This window comes from Pseudophryne corroboree, chromosome 6, assembly GCF_028390025.1.
Source record: "Pseudophryne corroboree isolate aPseCor3 chromosome 6, aPseCor3.hap2, whole genome shotgun sequence".
In the NCBI taxonomy this organism is placed as follows: domain Eukaryota; kingdom Metazoa; phylum Chordata; class Amphibia; order Anura; family Myobatrachidae; genus Pseudophryne; species Pseudophryne corroboree.
In genome coordinates, this window is record NC_086449.1 from 456606509 (window position 1) to 456633313 (window position 26805).

General features: G+C 46.3%; 1 protein-coding gene across 4 annotated transcripts in view; it reads left to right on the top strand.

Moving 5' to 3' along the window:
• The window catches only part of TRABD (TraB domain containing), a 97707-nt gene extending 77156 nt beyond the window's left edge, over window positions 1-20551 (top strand). For all 4 annotated transcript variants that reach the window (XM_063927147.1, XM_063927149.1, XM_063927146.1 and 1 more), the window contains exons 9-10: window positions 14918-15029; window positions 16814-20551. In XM_063927147.1, the coding sequence (XP_063783217.1) occupies window positions 14918-15029; window positions 16814-16988 (287 nt within the window). In that variant the 3' untranslated portion in view covers window positions 16989-20551. The remainder of the gene's footprint in view (window positions 1-14917; window positions 15030-16813) is intronic.
• The last annotated feature ends 6254 nt before the right edge of the window (window positions 20552-26805 follow it).

Here is a 26805-nt window from a genome sequence, read left to right on the forward strand (position 1 = left end):
CTAAGGTGGTTTCAGCTTTTCATGTGAACCAACCTATTGTGGTGCCTGCGGCTACTCGGGACTTGGAGGCTTCCAAGTTACTGGACGTAGTCAGGGCCCTGAAAATATGTTTCCAGGACGGCTGGAGTCGGGAAAACTGACTCGCTATTTATCCTGTATGCACCCAACAAGCTGGGTGCTCCTGCTTCTAAGCAGACTATTGCTCGCTGGATCTGTAGCACGATTCAACTTGCACATTCTGCGGCTGGACTGCCGCATCCTAAATCTGTAAAAGCCCATTCCACGAGGAAAGGGCTCTTCTTGGGCGGCTGCCCGAGGGGTCTCGGCTTTACAACTTTGCCGAGCTGCTACTTGGTCGGGTTCAAACACATTTGCAAAATTCTACAAGTTTGATACCCTGGCTGAGGAGGACCTTGAGTTTGCTCATTCGGTGCTGCAGAGTCATCCGCACTCTCCCGCCCGTTTGGGAGCTTTGGTATAATCCCCATGGTCCTTACGGAGTTCCCAGCATCCACTAGGACGTCAGAGAAAATAAGAATTTACTCACCGGTAATTCTATTTCTCGTAGTCCGGCACTATTGCCGTTCCTCGTTGGGGGAGGCTGGCTTCGTATGGCGCCTAGGGTTGTCACAAGTAATGGCTATCGTGATAGCTCATCCCTGGAAGTGATAACAGTTCCGTGTTTTGCAGATCTGCTCATTAAAGCTCCGTCTCAAAACTTCGTCATGCAACGGGCCTTACTAACGTACAATAGCGTCGTTCAGCACGGTTAGATTGTTAACCTCGAGAAATCAAGCCTCATTCCGTAACAACGGACTCATGCATAGGGATAATTCCGTGAATAAATGGATTTACCTGCCTGAACACACCACACAAACTGTTCGTCATCACGTACAGTTCGTACGCAAGCCACAGACAGTTTTGATCCGTTTGGCCTTTCGCCTATTGGGAAGGAGAGTGACGTCTTTAGACGCACTCCAGTTCGCAGGAGTCACTCAGGTCATTTTCACCTGGATGTTCTTGCACGCTCCTACAAGTTCATCAAATAGTACGGTTGTCTCTAAGGGCCAGAGTTTCACTACTCTAGTGGCTCCAAGTACATAATTTTACCGCAGGGACAATGTTCGGCGTCTGGAATTGGATAATTCTAAAAATGTCTCAGAGGTTGGGGACCTGGGGTCCCAAATGATCAACTTCACAAATCACGGAAGATTTCGGTCAATTGCATGTCCTGGAACTCAGGGCAATTTACAACGCGCTGCGGCAAGCAGGGCACATGCTCCGGTCTCAGACTGTCCAGGTGCGGTCAGACAACACAACGGCGATCGCATACATCACCGATCAAGGAGGGATTCGAAGTCGCATGACCATGCGGCAAGTTGCTCGATGTTCATTCTGGGAGTGGACAGCTGGGAGGCAGCTTATTCCAGGACACTGAGCATTGAATTCTTAAGTGTTCCAGATGTTGGTCCAGCGGTGGAGTTACCCACAGGGGTATCTATTGGCATCTCGCAAAAAAAATTAAAAATCATCAAACATCCCGGTATGTGTCCAGTACAAGAGCTCCGAAGGCAGTAGCTGTGGATGCTCTCACGATCGCGTGGCTGTACAGCGTTGTGAATCTGTTACAACGTTTACGCTGCTTCCTCGGGTACTAAAATGGATCATACAAGACTCCATGACAGTCATACTAGTGGCGCCACATTGGCCTCGGAGGGCATGGTTTTCGGATCTCCGCGAACTACTCGCAGCCGATCCTTCACCGCTCTCGCCACGTCCGGACCTGTTCCACCAGGGTCCGTTCTTTTACCCCGATTTTAGCGCGACAGCGTTTGACGGGTGGCTGTTCAAAGCGCTCTCTTAAGAACGGATGGCATTCCAGAATCTGGTATACAAACCATGGTAGGGGCTGGGAAGCCAGTACGGCAGCTCATTATCATAAGATTTAGCGTGCCTCTATAGGTTGGTGTGACGCTCAGAAGTTTCCAACATCATTTTCAAGTTATCCCGTCTTTTAATATTTTTACAGACTGGGTTTGGTGAAGGACTATATTCTACACTCAAGGTGCAGGTCTCTGCCATGTCAATTTACCTGCAAAGGTGTTTGGCTCCTTTGCCGATTGTACACACCTTCCTGCAAGGTGTCCTCAGACGACCTCCATTTTTATACCACCTACAGCGCCATGGGACTTGATCTGGTTTTAGTTTTTTTTTTTTTTTTACAGTCTTCATTTGTTGAATTCTTACAACAGGTGGATGTTAAGTTTCTCAATTGGTAAACACTTTTCTCTTAGCCTTAGCCTCTCAGCAAGGCGTGTTTTAACATAGGATGGCTTGCATGACAAGTCCCCCAATCTGGTGTTTTATGATCATAGGGCGGAACTTCGCACAAATTCCGTTTTCCTTTCAAAGATAGTATAATGTCACGCATCAATTAATTAATGTAGTTCCTGGGTTATCAATATGTTCGGGAACTTAAGTTACTTTGAATGTGGTACGCGCACTACGCGTTTATGTAACCCAAACATCAATTGTACGTAGAACAGACACATTGTTCTCTATAATGTAGTGAGGATGGCTTTACCAGCTTCCAAGCAGACCTTATGTCATACGTCAGGCTTGGCTTCATGATAGGCTACAACGCCTACATCAGGGTCAGACCATTCCACACGTTCTAGTGAACGTCATAAGCGGGCTTCAACCGCCTACATCAGTGTCAGACCATTCCATACGTTTTTTGGGAACGTCAGGAGCAGCAGGTCGTGGAGTTTCTACGAAACTACTTAGACGAGCTGCTACATGGTCATCAGTGCATGACCATCAGTGCGCATGTTGGTGCGCTTTTACAGGTTGGCTACGTTTACGGCATCAGCATCTAGCTTTGGCCGTGTAGTGTTACAGGTGCCAAACAGCTCTCCCACCCAACGGGAAACTTTGGTACGTCCCAAGAGTACTCCAGTGATCCCTAGTGGATGAAAAAGAAAATAGGATTTTGGTACTTACCAGGTAAATCCTTTTCTTTGAATCCATAGGGGGCACTGGACGCCCACCCAGAGCAGTTTACCTGTCTTGTGGTAAGTACTGTGGATCTTATGGTAACACTTTAGCACCAATGCATACGATGTTATGGTGTCAACTGATTGTTATCAGTTACGTTATGTGTCAACTTTAGTGTTGACCATTATATTATAATGTTATAGGTTCATATAATGTTATATGTAATTCTCTATGGTTCATCCTCTCTATCACTCCTGTTCGGCCCAATAAAAATATTGAAGGCTCTATGGGAATATGGAGGGGATGGCCAGTTACTTATTTAAATATGTGCCATTTCCAGCTACGCCCCGTCCATATCCCAAGAGTACTCCAGTGCCCCCTATGGATTCAAAGAAAAGGATTTACCTGGTAAGTACCAAAATCCTATTTTCTCTGACGTCCTAGTGGATGCTGGGGACTCCGTAAGGACCATGGGGAATAGACGGCTCCGCAGGAGACTGGGCACATCTAAAGAAAGATTTAGGTCTATCTGGTGTGCACTGGCTCCTCCCCCTATGACCCTCCTCCAAGCCCCAGTTAGATTTCTGTGCCCGGCCGAGCTGGATGCACACTAGGGGCTCTCCTGAGCTCCTAGAAAGAAAGTATAGTTTAGGTTTTTTATTTTACAGTGAGACCTGCTGGCAACAGGCTCACTGCAGCGAGGGACTAAGGGGAGAAGAAGCGAACCTTCCTAAGTGGTGGTAGCTTGGGCTTCTTAGGCTACTGGACACCATTAGCTCCAGAGGGATCGCACACAGGACCCGACCTCGTCGTCCGTTCCCGGAGCCGCGCCGCCGTCCCCCTTACAGAGCCAGAAGCAAGAAGGTCCGGAAAATCGACGGCTGAAGACTTCTGTCTTCTCCAAGGTAGCGCACAGCACTGCAGCTGTGCGCCATTGCTCCTCATGCACACCACACACTTCGGTCACTGATGGGTGCAGGGCGCTGGGGGGGGGCGCCCTGAGCAGCAATATTAACACCTTGGCTGGCAAAACTGACACCATATATAGCCCCAGAGGATATATAGGTGTAAAGTACCCCTGCCAGAATAACACAAAAAGCGTGAGAAAGCCAGCCGAAAAAGGGGCGGAGCCATCTCCCTCAGCACACTGGCGCCATTTTCCCTCACAGCTCCGCTGAAAGGATCGCTCCCTGGCTCTCCCCTGCAGTCCTGCACTACAGAAAGGGTAAAAAAGAGAGGGGGGGCACAAATTTAGGCGCAGTATAATATATATATATATATATGCAGCTATAAGGGAAAACACCCTTTATAGGTGATATCCCTGTGGTATATAGCGCTCTGGTGTGTGCTGGCATACTCTCCCTCTGTCTCCCCAAAGGGCTTTGTGGGGTCCTGTCCTCTGTCAGAGCATTCCCTGTGTGTGTGCTGTGTGTCGGTACCGCTGTGTCGACATGTATGATGAGGAAAATGATGTGGAGGCAGAGCAAATGCCTGTAAATGTGTTGTCACCCCCTGAGGGGTCGACACCTGTGTGGATGGACTTATGGAAGGAATTACGTGACAGTGTCAGCTCCTTACATAAAAGGTTTGACGACATAGGACAGCCGGCTACTCAGCTTGTGACTGTTCCAGCGTCTCAAATGTCATCAGGGGCTTTAAAACGCCCGCTACCTCAGATGGCAGACACAGTTGTCGACACGGATACCGACTCCAGTGTCGACGACGATGAGACTAGTGTACCCTCCAATAGGTCCACCCGTTACATGATTGAGGCAATGAAAAATGTATTACACATTTCTGATAGTACCACAAAAAAGGGTATTATGTTCGGTGAGAAAAAACTACCAGTAGTTTTTCCTGCATCTGAGGAATTAAATGAGGTGTGTGAGGAAGCCTGGACTTCCCCCGATAAGAAATTGATAATTTCTAAACGGTTATTGGCAGCGTACCCTTTCCCGCCAGAGGATAGGTCACGTTGGGAAACGTCCCCTAGGGTAGATAAAGCGCTTACATGTTTATCATGGCACTACCGTCTCCGGATACGGCCGCCCTAAAGGATCCTGCTGATAGAAAGCAGGAGGCTACCCTAAAAGCTATATATACACACACGGGCATTATATTGCGACCAGCGATTGCATCAGCATGGATGTGCAGTGCTGCTGCTGCGTGGTCAGATTCCCTGTCGGATAATATTGATACCCTGGATAGGGACACTATTTTGCTGACAGTAGAGCATATAAAGGACGCTGTCTTATACATGCGTGATGCACAGAGGCCCCATAAACACAAGAGGGCTCGAGGCGCATCCTTTCTGCCGAGAGGCAAAGGTAGAGGGAAAAAGCTGCAGCATACAGCCAGTTCCCAAGAGCAAAAGTCCTCCCCCGCGTCCGGTAAGTCCACAGCATGATGCTGGGGCTTCACAGGCGGATCCGGGTACGGTGGGGGCCCGTCTCAGAAATTTCAGCACACAGTGGGCTCTCTCACAGGTGGATCCCTGGGCCCTTCAAGTAGTATCTCAGGGGTACAGGCTGGAATTCGAGACGTCCCCCCCCCCCCCCCCCCCCCCCCCGCGCCGTTTTCTAAAATCTGCCTTACCAGCAACTCCCTCTGCCAGGGAGGCAGTGTTGGTGGCTATCCAAAAACTGTATTCACAGCAAGTGATTGTCAAGGTACCCCTCCTTCAGCAAGGGAAGGGTTACTATTCCACAATGTTTGTGGTACCGAAACCGGACGGTTCGGTGAGACCCATCTTAAATCTAAAATCCTTGAACACTTATATCAAAAGGTTCAAGTTCAAGATGGAATCGCTCAGGGCGGTTATTGCGAGGCTGGACGAGGGGGATTACATGGTCTCCCTGGACATCAAGGATGCGTACCTGCATGTCCCCATTTACCCTCCTCACCAGGAGTACCTCAGATTTGTGGTACAGGACTGTCATTATCAGTTCCAGACGCTGCCGTTTGGGTTATCCACAGCACCGAGGGTCTTTACCAAGGTAATGGCCGAAATGATGATACTCCTTCGCAAGAAGGGGGTTTTAATTATCCCGTACTTGGACGATCTCCTGATAAAGGCGAGGTCCAGGGAACAGTTGGTAGTGGGGGTAGCACTTTCTCGGGAAGTGCTACAACAGCACGGCTGGATTCTCAATATTCCAAAGTCACAGCTGGTCCCGACGACACGTCTTCTGTTCCTGGGAATGATTCTGGACACAGACCAGAAAAAAGTGTTTCTTCCAGTGGAAAAAGCCGAGGAGTTGTCATCTCTAGTCAGAGACCTCTTAAAACCGGGACAGGTGTCGGTACATCAATGCACACGAGTCCTGGGAAAAATGGTAGCTTCGTACGAAGCAATTCCATTCGGAAGGTTCCACGCAAGGACTTTCCAGTGGGACCTGTTGGACAAATGGTCCGGGTCCCATCTCCAGATGCAACAGCGGATAACCCTGTCGGCAAGGACCAGGGTGTCGCTGCTGTGGTGGCTGCAGAGGGCTCATCTACTAGAGGGCCGCAGATTCGGAATACAGGACTGGGTCCTGGTGACCACGGATGCCAGCCTTCGGGGCTGGGGCGCAGTCACACAGGGAAGAAATTTCCAAGGACTGTGGTCAAATCAGGAGATTTCGCTTCACATAAATATTCTAGAGCTAAGGGCCATTTACAATGCCCTAAGCCAAGCAAGGCCCCTGCTTCAGAACCAGCCGGTACTGATCCAATCAGACAACATTGCGGCGGTCGCCCATGTAAACAGACAGGGCGGCACAAGAAGCAGGAGGGCAATGGCAGAAGCCACAAGGATTCTCCGATGGGCGGAAAATCATGTGTTAGCACTGACAGCAGTGTTCATTCCGGGAGTGGACAACTGGGAAGCAGACTTCCTCAGCAGGCACGACCTCCACCCGGGAGAATGGGGACTTCATCCAGAAGTCTTCCAAATGCTGGTAAACCGGTGGGAAAGACCACAGGTGGACATGATGGCGTCCCGCCTCAACAAAAAGCTAAAAAGATATTGCGCCAGGTCAAGGGACCCTCAGGCGATCGCTGTGGACGCTCTAGTAACACCGTGGGTGTACCAGTCGGTTTATGTGTTTCCTCCTCTGCATCTCATTCCCAAGGTACTGAGAATAATACGAAGGCGAGGAGTGAAAACTATACTCGTGGTTCCGGATTGGCCAAGAAGAGCTTGGTACCCGGAACTTCAAGAGATGCTTTCAGAGGACCCTTGGCCTCTGCCGCTCAGACAGGACCTGCTGCAGCAGGGGCCCTGTCTGTTCCAAGACTTACCGCGGCTACGTTTGACGGCATGGCGGTTGAACACCGGATCCTGAAGGAAAAGGGCATTCCGGAGGAAGTCATCCCTACCCTGATCAAAGCCAGGAAGGATGTCACCGCAAAACATTATCACCGCATTTGGCGGAAATATGTTGCTTGGTGTGAGGCCAGGAAGGCCCCAACGGAGGAATTTCAACTGGGTCGATTCCTGCATTTCCTGCAAGCAGGGGTGACGTTGGGCCTCAAATTGGGGTCCATTAAAATCCAGATTTCGGCCCTGTCGATTTTCTTCCAGAAAGAACTGGCTTCACTGCCTGAAGTTCAGACTTTTGTCAAAGGAGTTCTGCGTGTTCAGCCTCCTTTTGTGCCCCCAGTGGCACCTTGGGATCTCAATGTGGTTTTGGAGTTCCTGAAATCACATTGGTTTGAACCACTTAAGACTGTGGATTTGAAATATCTCACATGGAAAGTGGTCATGCTGTTGGCTCTGGCTTCGGCCAGGCGTGTGTCAGAATTGGCGGCTTTGTCCTATAAAAGCCCTTATCTGATTTTCCATATGAATAGGGCAGAGTTGAGGACTCGTCCTCCGTTTCTCCCGAAGGTGGTATCAGCGTTTCACTTGAACCAGCCTATTGTGGTGCCTGCGGCTACTAGGAACTTGGAGGATTCCAAGTTACTGGACGTAGTCAGGGCCCTGAAAATTTATGTTTCCAGGACGGCTGGAGTCAGGAAAACTGACTCGCTGTTTATCCTGTATGCACCCAACAAACTGGGTGCTCCTGCTTCTAAGCAGACTATCGCGCGCTGGATTTGTAGCACTATTCAGCTGGCGCATTCTGCGGTGGGACTACCGCAGCCTAAATCTGTAAAAGCCCATTCCACAAGGAAGGTGGGCTCATCTTGGGCGGCTGCCCGAGGGGTCTCGGCTTTACAACTTTGCCGAGCTGCTACTTGGTCAGGGGCAAACACGTTTGCAAAATTCTACAAGTTTGATACCCTGGCTGAGGAGGACCTGGAGTTCTCTCATTCGGTGTTGCAGAGTCATCCGCACTCTCCCGCCCGTTTGGGAGCTTTGGTATAATCCCCATGGTCCTTACGGAGTCCCCAGCATCCACTAGGACGTCAGAGAAAATAAGAATTTACTCACCGGTAATTCTATTTCTCGTAGTCCGTAGTGGATGCTGGGCGCCCATCCCAAGTGCGGATTGTCTGCAATACTTGTAAATAGTTATTGTTACACAAATCGGGTTGTTATTGCGAGCCATCTGTTCAGAGGCTCCGTTGTTATCATACTGTTAACCGGGGTTCCTATCACGAGTTATACGGTGTGATTGGTGTGGCTGGTATGAGTCTTACCCGGGATTCAAAATCCTTCCTTATTGTGTCAGCTCTTCCGGGCACAGTGTCCTAACTGAGGCTTGGAGGAGGGTCATAGGGGGAGGAGCCAGTGCACACCAGATAGACCTAAATCTTTTTTTAGATGTGCCCAGTCTCCTGCGGAGCCGTCTATTCCCCATGGTCCTTACGGAGTCCCCAGCATCCACTACGGACTACGAGAAATAAAATTACCGGTGAGTAAATTCTTATTTTTAAGATGTTTTAAATTATATATTAATATTAGATGCTGCTGGTTGTGGCTATTTTACTAATGTAAAACCACAAAGTAGTGAAAATACTGTAGATCTAAATAATGCTTATTGCACAAAATAGGATTTTAATACCTACCGGTAAATCCTTTTCTCTTAGTCCGTAGAGGATGCTGGGGACTCCAAAAGGACCATGGGGTATAGACTGGATCCGCAGGAGACATGGGCACTTTAAGACTTTAAATGGGTGTGAACTGGCTCCTCCCTCTATGCCCCTCCTTCAGATCTCAGTTATAGGAACTGTGCCGAGGGAGACGGACCTTTCGAGGAAAAGGATTTTTGTTAACCAAGGGTGAGATACATACCAGCTCACACCACCACACACCGTACAACATGGCATTGAACTAAAACCAGTTAATAGCATGAATCAAAAAATCAGCAACAGGCTGATCGAAACCAAAAACACAACCTTTGTGTAACAAAAGCAATAACTATGAACAAGTACTGCAGATAGAGTCCGCATTGGGACGGGCGCCCAGCATCCTCTACGGGCTAAGAGAAAAGGATTTACCGGTAGGTATTAAAATCCTATTTTCTCCTTCGTCCTAGAGGATGCTGTGGACTCCAAAAGGACCATGGGGTTTATACCAAAGCTCCAGACCGGGCGGGAGAGTGCGGATGACTCTGCAGCACCGATTGAGCAAACATGAGCTCCTCATCAGCCAGGGTATCAAACTTGTAGAACTTAGCAAAGGTGTTTGAACCCGACCAAGTAGCTGCTCGACAAAGTTGAACCGCCGAGACTCCTCGGGCAGCCGCCCAAGATGAACCCAACTTTCTGGTAGAGTGGGCCTTCACCGAATCCGGTAACTGCAATCCTGCCGTAGAATGAGCATGCCGAATCGTATCACAGATCCAGCGCGCAATAGTCTGCTTAGAAGCAGGAGCCCCAATTTTGTTGGGATCATACAGGATAAACAGAGCTTCTGTTTTCCTAATACGAGCCATTCTGGCTACATAAATTTTCAAAACTCTGACCACATCGAGAGACTTTGAAACAGCCAAGGCTTCAGTAGCCACAGGCACCACAACAGGCTGGTTCATGTGAAACGAAGCAACTACCTTTGGCAGAAATTGTTGGCGAGTTCTCAATTCCGCTCTATCCTCATGGAAGATCAAATAGGGGCTCTTGTGAGACAATGCCGCTAACTCCGACACCGGCCTTGCGGACGCCAAGGCCAAAAGCATGACCACTTTCCAAGTGAGAAATTTTAACTCAACCTTTCGTAAAGGTTCAAGCCAGTGTGACATAAGAAACTGCAACACCACGTTAAGGTCCCATGGTGTCACTGGGGGCACAAATGGAGGTTGGATGTGCAGCACTCCCTTCACAAAAGTCTGAACCTCTGGAAGGGCGGCCAATTCTTTTTGAAAGAAAATCGATAAGGCCGAAATCTGCACTTTAATGGAGCCTAACTTTAGGCCCGCATCCACACCTGCTTGCAAAAAAATGGAGAAAACTACCCAGCTGAAATTAATCCGTAGGAGCCTTCTTGGATTCACACCAAGACGCATATTTTCTCCAAATACGGTGATGATGCTAAGCCGTTACCTCCTTTCTAGCCTTAAGCAGAGTTGGGATGACTTCACCGGGAATGCCCTTCCGAGCTAGGATTTGGCGTTCAACCGCCACGCCGTCAAACGCAACCGCGGTAAGTCTTGGAACACGCACGGCCCTTGCTGTAATAGGTCCTCTCTTAGAGGAAGAGGCCAGGGATCTCCTATGAGCAATTCCTGAAGATCCGGATACCAGGCCCTCCGTGGCCAATCTGGAACAATGAGTATCGCCTGAACCCTTGTTCTTCTTATGATCCTTATCACCTTTGGAATGAGTGAAAGTGGAGGGAACACATATACCGACTGAAACAGCCACGGTGTTACCAGGGCGTCTACTGCACAGGCTTGAGGGTCCCTCGACCTGAAACAATATCTCTGAATCTTCTTGTTGAGTCGAGACGCCATCATGTCTATTTGAGGAATTCCCCAATGACTTGTCACTTCTGCAAAGACCTCTTGATGCAGACCCCACTCTCCTGGATGAAGATCGTGTCTGCTGAGGAAGTCTGCTTCCCAGTTGTCCACGCCCGGAATGAAGACCGCTGACCGAGCGCTTGCATGTTTTTCTGCCCAACGGAGAACTTTTGTAGCCTTCTGCCATCGCCGCTCTGCTCTTTGTTCCACCCTGGAGGTTTATGTACGCCACTGCTGTTATGTTGTCCGACTGAATCAGGACGGGCAGATCGCGAAGATGTTCCGCTTGTAGAAGGCCGTTGTAGATGGCTCTTAATTACAGAATGTTTATGTGCAGACAGGCTTCCTGGCTTGACCATTTTCCCTGGAAATTTTCCCCCTGTGTGACTGCCCCCCAGCCTCGGAGACTTGCATCCGTGGTCACCAGGACCCAATCCTGGAACCCGAACCTGCGTCCCTCTAGGAGGTGAGAACTTTGGAGCCACCACAGGAGAGATACTCTGGTCCTGGAAGATAGGCTTATTTTCCGGTGCATGTGCAGGTGAGACCCGGACCACTTGTCCAACAGGTCCCACTGAAACACCCTGGCATGGAACCTGCCAAACGGAATGGCTTCGTATGCTGCCACCATCTTCCCCAACACCCGCGTGCATTGATGAATCGACACTCTTGCCGGTTTCAGAATCTCCTTGACCATGTACTGGATTTCCGGAGATTTTTCTACTGGGAGAAAGACTCTCTGCAGTTCCGTGTCTAGGATCATGCCCAAGAATGACAGCCGCGTTGTCGGAACCAACTGTGACTTTGGCAAATTTAGGAGCCAACCATGTTGTTGCAGGACTGTCGGGGAGAGCGCAACGTTTCTTAGTAACTGCTCCTTTGATCTCGCCTTTATCAGGAGATCGTCCAAGTACGGGATAATTGTGACACCCTGCTTGCGCAGGAGCACCATCATTTCCGCCATTACCTTGGTGAAAATCCTCGGAGCCGTGGAAAGACCAAACGGCAACGTCTGAAATTGGTAATGACAATCCTGAACAGCAAACCTCCGGTAAGCCTGATGTGGAGGAAATATTGGGACATGTAAGTAGGCATCTTTTATGTCGACTGACGCCATAAAATTCCCCCCCTTCCAGACTGGAGATCACTGCTCGGAGAGATTCCATCTTGAATTTGAATTGTTTTAGAAAGAAATTGAGGGATTTTAGGTTCAGAATCGGTCTGACCGAGCCATCCGGTTTTGGGACCACGAACAGGCTTGAATAAAAACCTTCTCCCTGCTGTGACGGGGGGACCATGACAATAACTTTCTGCAGACACAGCTTTTGTATCGCAGCGCATACTACTTCCCTTTCCGGAAGAGAAGCTGGTAAGGCCGATTTGAAAAATCAGTGAGGGGGCACGTCTTGAAACTCCTGTTTGTACCCTTGGACCACTATTTCTAGCACCCAAGGATCCAGGGCCGAACGAGCCCAGACCTGACTGAAGAATTGAAGAAGTGCCCCCACCGGTGCGGACTCCAGCAGCAGAGCCCCAGCATCATGTGGATTTGGCAGCGGCCGGGGAGGACTTCTGCTCTTGGGAGCTTGCCCCAGCCGGCAATTTTTTTTACCCCTTCCCCTACCTCTAGCAGCAAGGAAGGAGGACCCTCGTCCTTTTTTGAATTTATTAGACCGAAAGGACTGCATCTGATAAGGAGGCGTCTTCTTTTGTTGTGCAGGGACATACGGTAGAAAAGATGACTTACCCGCGGTAGTTGTAGATACCAGGTTCGCGAGGCCCTCGCCAAACAAAACACCACCTTTATACGGCAGAGCCTCCATAGACCTCTTAGTCAGCATCACCATTCCATTGATGAGTCCATAATGCTCTCCTAGCCGAGATTGCCATGGCATTGGCTCTTGATCCCAAGAGGCCAACATCTCTCGCAGCCTCCCTTAGACTGCAGCGTCCCTGATATGACCCAGGGTCAAAAGAACGCTATCCCTATCCATGGTATCCAAGTCAGATAATAAGTTATCTGGCCACTTTTCAATTGCACTACTCACCCATGCTGATGCCACTGCAGGTCTGAGCAGTGTACCCGTAGTGACATAAATAGATTTCAAAGTAGTTTCCTGCTTACGATCCGCAGGATCCTTTAGGGCCGCCGTGTCAGGGGACGGAAGCGCCACCTTCTTGGACAGCCGTGCTAGAGCCTTGTCCACGTTGGGGGTCGACTCCCACTTTTTCCTATCCTCAGAGGGAAACGGGTATGCCATAATAATTCTCTTGGGAATCAGCAACTTTTTTTCAGGAACTTCCCAAGCCTTTTCAAAAAGAGTGTTCAGTTCATGAGAGGGAGGAAACATTACCGGAGGTTTCTTTCCTTTAAATATACAGACCCTTGTCTCAGGAACAGCCGAGTCTTCCGTGATATGTAACACTTCTTTTATTGCCACAATCATGTACTGAATGCTCCTAGCCAGTTTAGGATTCAACCTGGCATCACCATAGTCGACACTGGAATCCGAATCCGTGTCGGTATCAGTGTGTGCTATTTGGGTAAACTGACGTTTCTGGCATCTTCCATGGATTGTCTCCATGTTTGGCTCTGAGCCTCAGATTTATCCAATCTCTTATTTAATAAAGCCACATTTGCATTCAAGGCACTCAACATATTTACCCAATCAGCAGTCGGCGGTGCCGACAGATTCACTCCCCAACACTGTTCTGTCTCTACTCCAGCCTCCTCCTGGGAAGAGCCTTCAGCCTCAGACATGTCGACACACTCGTACCGACAACACTATCACACTGGGCTATAGGGGACAGACCCACAATAAGGCCTATTAGAGAAACACAGAAGGAGTTTGCCAGCTCACACCCAGCGCCTATCCCAGTCCGAAAGTATGTGTGTGTGTTTGTATGTATTCATGTATCAGGGGTCTTTTTTCTTTTCTCTTCTCTTCTTTTCTCCTTTCCTGTTGCGTGTATGTATGTGTGTGTGTGTGTGTGTGTGTGTGTGTGTATGTATGTGTATATATATATATATATATATATATATATATATATATATATATATATATATATATATATATATATATAGATTGATTGCTCCCCGCCTGACAGCGCTTTTAATAATAATAATCAACACCAAATTTGCTGTGCCCCCCCCCCCCCCCCTGTTTAGCACCCTGTTACTTGTCACAGAAGTGTAGGAGGCCAGGACCAGCGTCTCTGCAGCTCACTGTGGAGATAAAATGGCGCTGACTAGAGCTTGGAGGACCAAGCCCCGCCCCCGTAATGGTGCGCTTATGTCCCGCTATTTTTTATACTGGCGGGGGTTAGTATACAGTGCCTATGCACTGTATGTACTGTTGCCAGGCTGATTTGAGGTCTTATTGCTGCCCAGGGCGCCCCCTCTGCGCCCTGCACCCAAATAGTGCCGCTGGTGTGTGGGAGCAATGGCGCGCAGCGCGACCGCTGCGCAATACCTCTGACTGAAGTCTTCTGCCGTCTTTTGTGAAGTCTTCTGTACTTCGGTTACTCGCATGGCTTCTTTCTTCTGGCTCTCTGAGGGGGACGACGGCGCGGCTCCGGGAACGAGCAGCTAGGCTATACCAAGTGATCAGACCCTCTGGAGCTAATGGTGTCCAGTAGCCTAAGAAGCAGAGCCTTTAACTCACAGAAGTAGGTCTGCTTCTCTCCCCTCAGTCCCGCGAAGCAGGGAGCCTGTTGCCAGCAGTGCTCCCTGAAAATTATAAACCTAAAAAAAGTATTTTCCAGAGAAACTCAGGAGAGCTCCCCTAGTGTGTGTCCAGTCTCTCTGGGCACAGAATCTAACTGAGGTCTTGAGGAGGGGCATAGAGGGAGGAGCCAGTTCACACCCATTTAAAGTCTTAAAGTGCCCATGTCTCCTGCGGATCCCGTCTATACCCCATGGTCCTTTTGGAGTCCCCAGCATCCTCTAGGACGAAGGAGAAATGTATTTCTGATTATGGTACTATTACTGATGTGCATTTAACCATTCTGCTTTATTTTTCCTTCCACAGCTGAACCTAGAAGGAGTGTCCCATCCATAGTTGTTGGAGTAGTTGGTATGGGACATGTACCTGGTATTGAGATGAATTGGAGCAATGATGTAAACATCCAAGAAATCATGAGGTAAGTATGTCCGCATTGCGTGTGAGGGCTCTAGAAGATGCAAATAAGTGCTTTTTATTTACTCTTCACCCATTTTTATTACAGTTGGGTTTTAGAAATATGTTCTCTGTAATGCAATGGCTGTGCATACACATTAAAGAAACAGTGGCGTTTATTTACTAAGGGGGACATATTACATGTACTAAGCAGTGATAAAAGTGGAGACGTGAGCCAGTGGAGAATTTGCCCATGGCAACCAATCAGTTGCTCTGTATGCTTTTATAGTATTCAAATTATAAATGTTACGTTACTGCTGATTGGTTGCCATGGGTAACTTCTCCACTGGCTCACTTCTCCACTTTTATCACTGCTTAGTACATCTCCCCCTAAGTGCCATTCGCTTCCAATCATGTTTATGCCTAAAATTTAAAAGGGCAACGACTTTACTAGAAAAACACAGCTAGTAAATGCATTGCCCTTTTAAATTGTGTGCCTAAACGAAAGCTGAAGCACGGGGTCTTAAACTGGGCATACACTATACAATTATCTGACAGATAATCTGTGGTTGGAATGAGAAAACCTGGTAATGGATGAGAGCAACTGACAATCGACCATTTGCTACCAAATACTGGAAAATGGACAAAACCTGTTCGTGAGTTTAACCAATTTGTATACACAACAGGTTTTATCCAATTTCCAGTGTTTTGTAGCAAATGGTCGATTGTCAGTTGCTCTCATCCATTACCAGGTTTTCATTCCAAACACAGATTATCTACCAAATAATTGTATAGGGTATGCTCAGCTTTAAAATCTGATGCTTAGGGGTAAATGTACTTAAGCTTCTAAAACTGAGAATTTGTTATGTTGCCCATAGCAACCAATCAGATATGGGCTATCATTTCTCTATTGCCTTTTAGAAAATGACAGACAGCATCTGATTGGTTTCTATGGGCAACATCACCAATTCTCAGTTAGAACCTTTAGTAAATTCACCCACTAGAGTCTAAATCGGGAAGTAAAAGTTTTATATAGTGTTGGCTATTAATTTACTTTTTACCCTTTGTCGGGAAGGGCTCTGTTCGAAACCCATGTTATGGTGTCTGCCACTTTAAAAATGCCCCCCCTCTTCCTCCCCCCCCAAAGAAGAAGAAGAAGAAAAAGGAGAACATTTGATATCGCAGTGATTTGTGGCAAAGAGGCATGACCATTTATGGAGCTGGACTACAGATTTACATTAATAAATAGATCACTTAAGTGACGACAGGGCTGTATTGTGCCATTTCATGATATATGGAGGGCAGTGGTGACTTTAAAGATAGGGTAAACTAGTATAATGGTCCTCCAGTAGTGATAAGAGGCTCCTTTCACGTTTGTTTTAAACCCGTTTTATACATCTAATGTGTTCATCTCCTCAGACTTGAACAAATTACTGCTGATTTAGAGAGAGGTTCTGTGCTGACAACTGTGTGTGCTTTTCATAAGACTCCCCTTTTGCCAGTTCGTAACTTATCTTATTTGGTTAAAGGAGATTATCGTAGCAGCTGTTCCACAGTTCCCATGTAAAGTAGATCGTGAAGGATGCCAGCAATACTGTATAGTAATCTTGTTTCACAGCTGCTGTATTAACCATCTCAACCATAAATCATATTGCTTTAGTCCATTGAGCCTAATAAAATGGACTTCTTTTTGCAAGGGTCATATATTCCCAAGGTGGGACAGTAAAGTGCTATATCCTGAATGGAGTTTGCTACAGAATGCATGCATACAAATTATACCTAATCCATTCTCCTTTTTTTCTTTTTCAGTGTGCCTCCCCCATCAACCCTGAATAAAATGATTACGTTTGCTGCAAAGGTGACATTTTTTGGACTTGTAGGCTATGGTTGTTTTTGTGTTAGTAAAAGGACTGTCCGGTTTATTCTCTCTGTGCCAGCCACACAGTATTGCCTTCAAAGACTGAACAAGATGTGGGATTTTTAATTTTGTACCATGAGGATTCCTGAACTACAGAGCTACAGTAGCTGAGTGCTTTCTGTAGGACTGGTTACACTAACTGTTGTGCTGGCTTCACTATCACGTTGCCTACATGAAGTTGCAGTGTCATCTGAGTACACTTGGTTCACCGCAAAGGGCAGCCACAGCAGGCTCGGAAGACACTGGTCATACAGATCTAAAGCTACCCAGATACGCATTTTACAATCTTTTATAAACCACAGTTTTGCATTCCAATTTGTATCACTTGCTTCGTGTTTTCCTGCCACATGGTACACTGAATTTATTTATTTATTTTATTTAGATCCAGTTAGAAATTCTTTTCGCCTCACAGATTTTTCTGTTACCTTCTTAAGACATGTACACCGCAGTGATAAATTATACCGCACACTCACAATTTGTAGGATTTGGGAGTTTTCTCTTAATGCAAATGATTTTAGTTCTTTGCTATCTGTCTACATTTATGGGTTATTTCACCGGCACAGAAATATTTAATCAAAACCCAGAAACTTGCACAAGTAAATTGTAGCGTCTTTTTTTTCTACCAGTGCTAGTAGGTTTGTCTGAAAATTCGGGGTCCTATGGACAATACGTTCCCATGCGGTCATTTTATTTGTGGGAATGTGTTGAAAAAGTAGCTTGCAAATGAAAATATTTACTGTAGTCTAGGGAAGCAGTTAAAATACCGTTATTCGGGATACCGGCAGTCACAATGCCAACGCCGGAATCCGCACTGGTGGTGAAATGCCGACACTGGAATACCGGCACCACAGTCTATTCTCCCTCTGTGGGTGTCCATGAAAAACGTAGAGGGAGAATAGAACCTGTGGCGAGCGCAGCAAGGCTGCAAGGGGCTTTCTGGCGCTCGCCCCGCTGCCGGCATTACAGTGGACGGGATCCCACTGTCCGGATCATGACATCCGTGATCCCGTCCGCCGATATTTCATACTGATCCCATAGGCTACACCTTATGTCTTTTTAAGAAGAACCAGTAGGATGCAAAACCTATTGAGTTTCATCTAACAACGAAGATACTTTATCAGATTTGATGCACTTAGTGCCTGTTACGGTCAGTCAACGTACCATTATAGAAGCACCCTTTGGCATGGTCTATTTAAATACAGAAAGTCTGTGTTACATGAAGCTGTAAGTGATCACGGTAGTATAATGAGATGTAGGGACTAGGACTATGTTATTGCATTACTTCAGCATGTACTCATTGAAGTGTCTACTTGAATGTATTATTTGCTTAACGTGAATAGTCTCCAAAATGGCTGCAGCAACAAAGACTAAGTGGGAAATTTATCAGTCCTTCTAATGTGGACTTTTGGGGCTGTTGTCCATAGCAACCAGTCTATAAAATGATTCCTAGAATCTGGTTGCTGTGGGCAACACCAAGGCTTGATAAATCCCTCCCACCCCTGTAATTGGGTTATATTGTTTTCTTCTTTTGGTGGGTTTCTGTATACAGATTGTAACTTATCTCCCTACAAATCTCATTTACGTCACTTAAGGTTTGAGGTTGTTTAGAACTGCCTGTCTGGAGTTTGTCTATATAGAAATTTCTCAAAGATCATCGATGCCTTTCACCCAAGTATCATAAATCAGATCAATGGGAAGGGTTTAATAAACTCCAGTCCCTTTTTTTTTATACAGAACGGGCTTTCTCTGCAACAATACCTACAATGTATTTTTCTTGGTTTGATAATTGTTCCTTTTTTTAAAAATTCTGCTTGGAAATTTTGTACTGTACTGTATAGCAATTCCAGACATTACCATTACTCGCTACTGACTGGCAATGTACGCTTCCCTAATAACTTATCATGCTTTTGAAATTGCAAATCCATATGTTGCCTGCCTACTTAATACTTTTTGGGATTCTACTGATCTTGCGATTTGTTTAGGAACTAAAACTAAGTTTTTATAATTGTCCTTATATGGGAATAAACTGCTTTTGTTTGTCTTTGCATGAAAATATTTCATTCTGTATGGTCTTTAACCAGCCTTTGTTCCAAACCAAATATTTGAAATGTACCATTTTGCAGCGATTTACGAGCTATTTTTGAATATTTGTATTTTTTTTGACATTTGCTTTCATGTGTCTCAGGAATTTCTAAACACTGTGTGATTGAAAGGATGCCTAAAGTGTCCGCTTTTTTTGTTTGTTTGTTTTATTCCACTTTTTTTTAATAACATTTGAGGTTTTGGGGTTTTCTCTTCTTCATGAACATAAACCCCAGTCAATTCTGATTTAAAAAGTAGTTTATGAAAATGTAAAAAAAAGAAAATCTCTCTCTCTCTCTCTCTCTCTCTCTCTCTCTCTCTCTCTCTCTCTCTCTCTTCATTTTTTTTTCTTTTAATATAAAATAATGGCTTGCCTGATAAGTATTCTAGGTTTAAAGCTCTTAGCTACAGTGAAATATATAGAAAATGATTTGGTATACAGGACACCTATTGAGGCAACTATTTTCTTACTTTAGTTGGGGATTTAAACATCCCAAACAGAACGCAATGGGGCCATTTCAAACTCAGTGATATTTCTGTACCCCTGCAGCTCAGATGCATTCCCACTGAGAATATGATGCAGCAGGTAACTAAGTTAACTGTTAATCTTTTTTGTAGGTTCTGTATCGCCTCCATTTATTTTGCCTGTAAAAGAGCACTTTGTGTTTACTCACAGAGCTAGTATCCTAATTCTGGGAGTCCTCTAATTAAATTCCAACAGCAAATTGATCATTGGCAAGTTTTTGTACTTTCTTACTACAGAAATCCTCTGATTTGCTTTTTGTGTCTTACTGCTTTAGCAATTTTGAATAAAAGTGCCATAAATGTATGTATTACAGATATATCAACTGTATACATAATGTAGGTTTTCTTTTGTGCTACCCTGTTATGTAACCAATGTATATGCTGTCCTATGCAGCTTGAATCTCTCTCCCCGCCTCACTCCACGCCATGGTCAGAAGCAGTAATTGGCTGCTAACACATGGGACTAAACAACCCTTTTACATTGGGGAAATTTGCCATCAATAATAATGCTAAATATTTATTTTCTATAATTATTTTGTCAATGTAATGAGCAATACATTTTTATCCTGGTTAAGTTATGATCCTCTTAGGCTTATAATAAGTTGCCTGGTTATTTTACTCCTTTTCCATTTAACTGAAGACGTATGTGTACGTATGGGTTTATTTCTAGTCATAACGTTTATTTTAAGGGGTGTTGTTAGCATGCAGGTACATAGAAGCTTTTTCTACTCTGGTGTGTGTTCTTGTGTTATGTGATTTTCTTTTGCATTATTATTATCCCTCTTTTTCTATTCCTTGTCTTTAAATGACAGAAATTATCTATAACCCATATCAAGCCTATACATATAGTGTCCCTGCTTTTACTGAAGTTGTAAAGCCATACAGTTTTATTTGCCTGATTTTCATAAATATACATTTGCTAGGTAGCATTTGTATACGTTTTTACAATAGCGGCGTGCCTTTTTAAGGTTATGGGGAACATTGTGATTTATATGATAAAAAATAAAGAATTGCAACAGTGATACCATGTTCATTGGAGTATTCATTTTGTTCTTTTAGCTGCAGTGTACCTAAAATACAGATTATTTTATATTCTGCATCACTGTACATATAATTTTTACATCTTAGATGGTGGTATGTATCGGCAGCAAAATACGGTCAAAACTCAGAAAATGGAGTCTCTGTTGCGTTAATTACACCAGTTGTTTCAGTGTAAAGTGTCCCCCTATAACTTCAGTATTTGGACTACTCCATCTTTGTCTTTTATAATGCCCTATTAAACATAAAAAAAAAAAAAGTGTTCTGTTGTCCTACAGCTCTGCTTAGCAGCAGTTGGACTGAACTAGATTACCATTACCCACAGCCAGACTGTCCTGGTATGGTAAAGCAAATGGATAATCTATCCTGAGAGCTAAAACATGTACTTGGTGCAGTGTTTAGAAGAGTGGAAGTCGAGGTTAGATTTAATTGTCCTTTTTCATGTGTAAAATTTCTGAAAAGGCATGAGACCTCATGGAAGAGGGCACAATCTCACTCTGCTCCCCTTCCCCCATTGTGCTGTGAGGGGGATAGGAGGAGTAGTAGTGCGGAGCAGGAGGACAGGAAAGGATGAAGGAGTAGTGTAGAGCAGGTGGGCAAGATAGGAAGGGTAGTGTGGAGCAGGTGGCAGGATAGGAGGAATAGTGTGGAGCGGGGGGGGGGGGGGAGTAGTAGTCGCGCAGAGCAAGGGGACAGGATAGGAGTAGTAGTGTGGCACGGGGGCACGATAGGAGGAGGAGTAGTGCAGAGCAAGGGGGCAGGATAGAAGGAGGAGTAGTGCGGAGTGGGGGAGCAGGATAGGAGGAGTAGTTCGGAGCAGGGGTGGCAGGATAGGAGGAGTAGTGCGGAGCGGGGGGGGGGGGGGGCAGGATAGGAGGAGGAGTAGTGCGGAGCAGGAGGTTAGGATTGGAGTACTGCGGAGCAGGGTGGTAATATAGGAGGAGCAATAGTGCGGAACAGGGTAAGATAGGAGCAGGAGTAGTGCAGAGGAGCTGGATGGGAGTTGTAGTAAGGCGGAGCAAGGGGACAGGATTGGAGGAGGATTTGTGCGGAGCAGGGGGGTAAGATAAGAGAAGTAGTGCCGAGCAGGCAGGCTGGATGGGAGGAGTAGTAGTAGTGCGGAATAAAGGGTACAGGATAGGTGGAGAAGTAGTGCAGAGCAGGAGGACAGATTAGGAGGATAAGCAGTGCGGGGGCTGGGTAGGAATAGTGGTGTGGGGCAGGATGGGAGTGCTGGTAAAAAGCAGACAGGATGTGAGTGAAAGGGACTCGCCGGGAAGAAGTCACCTCCTGCCCGTAGCTCCCTGGTCCTGGCTGCCCTCACTCCATCTGTGGACAATACTCCCTGTCACTCCCGGCTGCAGGCGCTCCCTCAATGAACAGTGCTCCCCATAGCTCCTGGGTCCCGGCTGCCATTGCTCCCTCCGTGGACTGTAGCAGCAGCCTCACATAGGAGCCAGGACAAACAGCCGGAGCAAGTGTGCATTGAAAGCTTGCGCTAGGGATGGCCATCGACCACCGATGATTCCTAATCATCAATGGTTTATGGCTGATGTCAAATGCTTTTGCCATCGATGGGAGAGAACCAGATAGTTGCCCTCCATTGATGGCACAGTATAAAAAAATATTTTTTGGGGTTTTGTTTTTTAGCAAGGTGTTGGGACTCTGCGCATAGCTCCGCCCCTGACACCCGTGAAGCCCTGGGCTGTCTCCCATAGCGTAGTTAGTGACCATTGATGACCACTTTACAGTTTCACCATTGACGGCGAACACACAGATAGCCATCCCTAGCACCAGTCGTGTCCCGCTCTCCCAGCTCCTACTTGTGACTCACAAGTCCCAGCAGCACGGCAGCTCTCCTTTGCTCCAGCAGCCTTTTATCGGGGAGTGGACATGTGGAGGCTGAGGAAGTAGACACTGCATGGCACACGCTGGTTCCGTAAGTGCCGTTGCCGGAAGCCGGCACAGAGAAACGTGAATTGATCTGGCCATCGGTGTCAGCCGGCCCTGCAAAGGCATGCATGGGATAGGCACAGGATGATCTATTCTTGTCTCCCACTGGGCCAACCCTAGGCATCCTGGATTTCCTAAGCCTGTGGTTTTCAAAATGTATGTTATGGCACCCTGGGGGTGGATTGGTGGTCCCGGACCAATTAAAATTATTCATGGTCAATGTAGTAGGCATAACCAGTGCTGGTGGCTGCCGAACATAAATTGTGCGGATAAACAGCAGAAAATCCCATCCCTCACCACACAATTGAACCTAAGGGTGACATGTAAACATAATTTACTCAATTTAATTTTTCTCTAACGTCCTAGTGGATACTGTGAATGTTCTTTAGTACCATGGGGTATAGATCGGGTCCATTGGAGCCTGGCACTTTAAGAAATCATTAGTGTGTGCTGGCTCCTCCCCTCTATGCCCCTCCTAGCAAACTCCAGTCTAGGAAAACTGTGCCTGAGAAGATAGACATACATTGAGAGAAGGCTATGAACACAAAAAGCGGTGAGGTAACAAACCAACACACAACAATAACAAAGATAGCAGAGCTAACCAGAACAGAGGAAAGCAACGCTAACTATAGTAAAGGATAGCAACGCTAACCGAACATGGAAAGCAACAGCAGCCCCAACCAAGAACACTTACAACCATGTAAGCAGGAATACGAAGCACTGAGGCGGGTGCCCAGTATCTACTACGAGAAAAGGAATTACCGGTAGGTACTGGGAATGTATTTTAGTACCATGGGGAAGTCTCAAAGCTGCCCAGAATGGGTGGGAGTGCGCCAAGAACCCTGCAAACTGCCTAACCAAACTGAAGGTCATCTCTTGCCAAGGTGTCGAACCTGTAGAATTTTTACGAATGTGTTCGAACCAGACCAAGCAGCCGCCCTGGAAGAACCCACCGACCGTGTGGAGTGGGCCTGGATAGAACTCTGCAACGGTAATGCTGCCGCAGAATAGGCTTGTTGGATGGTCAACCTGAGCCAACGAGCAATAGACTGCTTAGAAGCAGGACGACCAATTTTGGTAGCATCATAAAAGACAAAAAAAGGGAGTCAGTGATGAGCTGTTTTCTTGACGTAAATCCACAAAGTCATCACAACGTCCAAGGACTTTAATCAACCGATTGTGGTTCCGGTTGCTCCAATTTGAAAATCCAATACCACTTTCGGCAATAACTGCGGGTGAGTCCTGAGCTTCGCCCTATCCTTGTGAAATATCAAATATGGGCTCTTACAGAATAAGGTATGAAGGAAATTTAACCCTGCGGCGTTAATACCTGCACAGAGAAGAAAACTTTGGAAAGCCTGATTCCAGTATATTCATCTTGATTTACTATGACCCTTTTATGGAGACTGCAGTGTGTTACAAATTACAAAAGCTAACTTTTTCACAGTTGAGCTGGTCATTGTCAATATTATGACCATTATGTAATGGTAGATGCTCAATCAGCTTAATGATATCATTCAGGTGCTCGAAAGGGAGGGGTATTTCTAAGCAAGAAAAAAAGAGCGATATTGTTTCCCCCAGCACCCTGAATGATAACAGTAACCAGATATAAATCCCACATAATATTAGAATTCGGAGATCTAGGTTACACACATTTGCGCAAATGTGTGAATAAGCCCCAAAGCCGCATCAAGGCGTGTCTGTATATTTGGAGTCCCTAGTGCTATATCTAGGTGCAGGGTGTGGCACCCCAAAACACCAGCATAAGCCAGAAAGCCCAGGGCAGCATACCAGTGAAAAAAACTATAATGTTAATAAATTGGCTTCGGCTTCCTAAATACTATAGAGAAGGTATTACAAAAATGAAATGTAATTAAAATAGAGAAATAGTGTTAAAAAATTAATAAGTGAAAAGTGTTAATAGAATATAAAGGTATGCCACACTAAAGCCATCCAGCTCAGCCAGTCCAGAGGCACCACACCCCACACCTCCATTACCCCATTCTGGGTCTATGATTAACTAGCAAGGAGCCACATGATAATGGCTCCTTACTACAATATGTCTAAGCTAAGAGCTACCTACCTTGGAGCAACCCCATAATGCTCCATGTGGCATGTCAGGGCCGGAACCTCTCTGCCTCTCACAACAGACATATAATGGTAGATGCTCAATCAGCTTAATTATATCATTCAGGTGCTCGAAAGGGAGGGGTATTTCTAAGCAAGAAAAAAAGAGACATTGTTTCCCCCAGCACCCTGAATGATAACAGTAACCAGATATAAATCCCACATAATATTAGAATTCAGAGATCTTGGTTACACATTTGCGCAAATTACATTTCATTTTTGTATCACCTTCTTTATAGCTTCGGCTTCCTAAATACTAATTTATTAACACTATAGTTTTTTCACTGGTATGCTGCCCTGGGCTTTCTGGCTTGTGCTGGTGTTTTGGGGTGCCACACCCTGCACCTAGATATAGTGCTACGGACCCCAAATATACAGAGATGCTTTGTGGTGGCTTTGGGGCTTATTCACACATTTGCGCAAATATATGTAACCAAGATCTCTGCATTCTAATATTATGTGGGATTTATATCTGGTTACTGTTATCATTCAGGGTGCTGGGGGAAACCATGTCTTTTTTTCAATATTATGACCATGTCAACATTACGACTGTTTGCATGTCACACACATATATAAATATCAATGAAATAGAAAGGGGGTGCTCCATTGTGCATATAAATTTATTTAATAACACAATGTCATAATTTAAAGCTGCAACCCTTAAGTTATTGCTTGTACCAAATAAAATTATAAACATGCATATCACCATATGAAGAGCATAAGCTCCACATTTCCCGTAGGTGTATGTGCTGTCAGAGGTTGATGAATAGTACCCACCAGATGATCTGAACAGTCCACCTGACACAATGTGCGCAAGTCCTGCTGCAAGCCTGCCATAAGGATGGAGCTCAGAGCAGTACAGATGGTGTCCCTAAGCCACGCCTTAATGCGTTTCATCAAGGACTTCATCAGAGGGCTGTCCTTAGTGTCATAATACCTTCCTTATAACTGCCCAATCAACCTTATACCTTCCTTATAACTGCCCAATCAACAATCAAAACCTAACAATTCATGACATTATCACTCTCGTTCATACGGAGTGCTTTTTTTGTTTTGTTTTATACTACTATTTTTTTTGTTGCTATTTTTCTTAAATCATAGGGCTGCTTGTGATGTCACGCAGCCACCCCAAATATGCCCCCGTTCAGTCCGCCACGCCCCAAAACGCTGCATCGCTGCCCCGTGAAATGCCCGCCACTGTCAATCACAATCGGCCGCAATGTGTAAGGTCGCGCACTGCGGCCAGTGCGCATGCACAAACCACCTGAATGCAGCCACTATGTACAGACGCGTGGCTGCGTTCAGGTCTGTATGACACCCAAAATCAACCATGTAGCAAACAACTGGCTACTAAATCGCACTAGTGTCCTTGATAATCTAAAGCTCCCTTTTATGTTTGGATCCCAAAATCCCACAGGTACTCCAGCCACATGAGGTCTAGCATTGTCTTGCATTAGGAGGAACCCAGGGCCAACCGCACCAGCATATGGTCTCACAAGGGATCTGAGGATCTCATCTCGGTACCTAATGGCAGTCAGGCTACCTCTGGCGAGCACATGTAGGGCTGTGCGGCCCCCCAAAGAAATGCCACCCCACACCATTACGGACCCACTGCCAAACAGGTCATGCTGGAGGATGTTGTAGGCAGCAGAACGTTCTCCTTGGCGTCTCCAGACTCTGTCACGTCTGTCACATGTGCTCAGTGAGAACCTGCTTTCATCTGTGAAGAGCACAGGGCGCCAGTGGCGAATTTGCCAATCTTGGTGTTCTCTGGCAAATGCCAAACATCCTACACGGTGTTGGGCTATAAGCACAACCCCCACCTGTGGACGTCGGGCCCTCATGGAGTCTGTTTCTGATCGTTTGAGTAGACACATGCACATTTGTGGCTTGCTGGAGGTCATTTTGCAGGGCTCTGGCAGTGCTCCTCCTGTTCCTCCTTGCACAAAGGCAGAGGTAGCGATCCTGCTGCTGGGTTGTTGCCTTCCTACGGCCTTCTCCACGTCTCCTGATGTACTGGCCTGTCTCCTGGTAGCGCCTCCATGCTCTGGACACTACGCTGACAGACACCGCAAACCTTCTTGCCACAGCTCGCATTGATGTGCCATCCTGGATGAGCTGCACTACCTGAGCCACTTGTGTGGGTTGTAGACTCCGT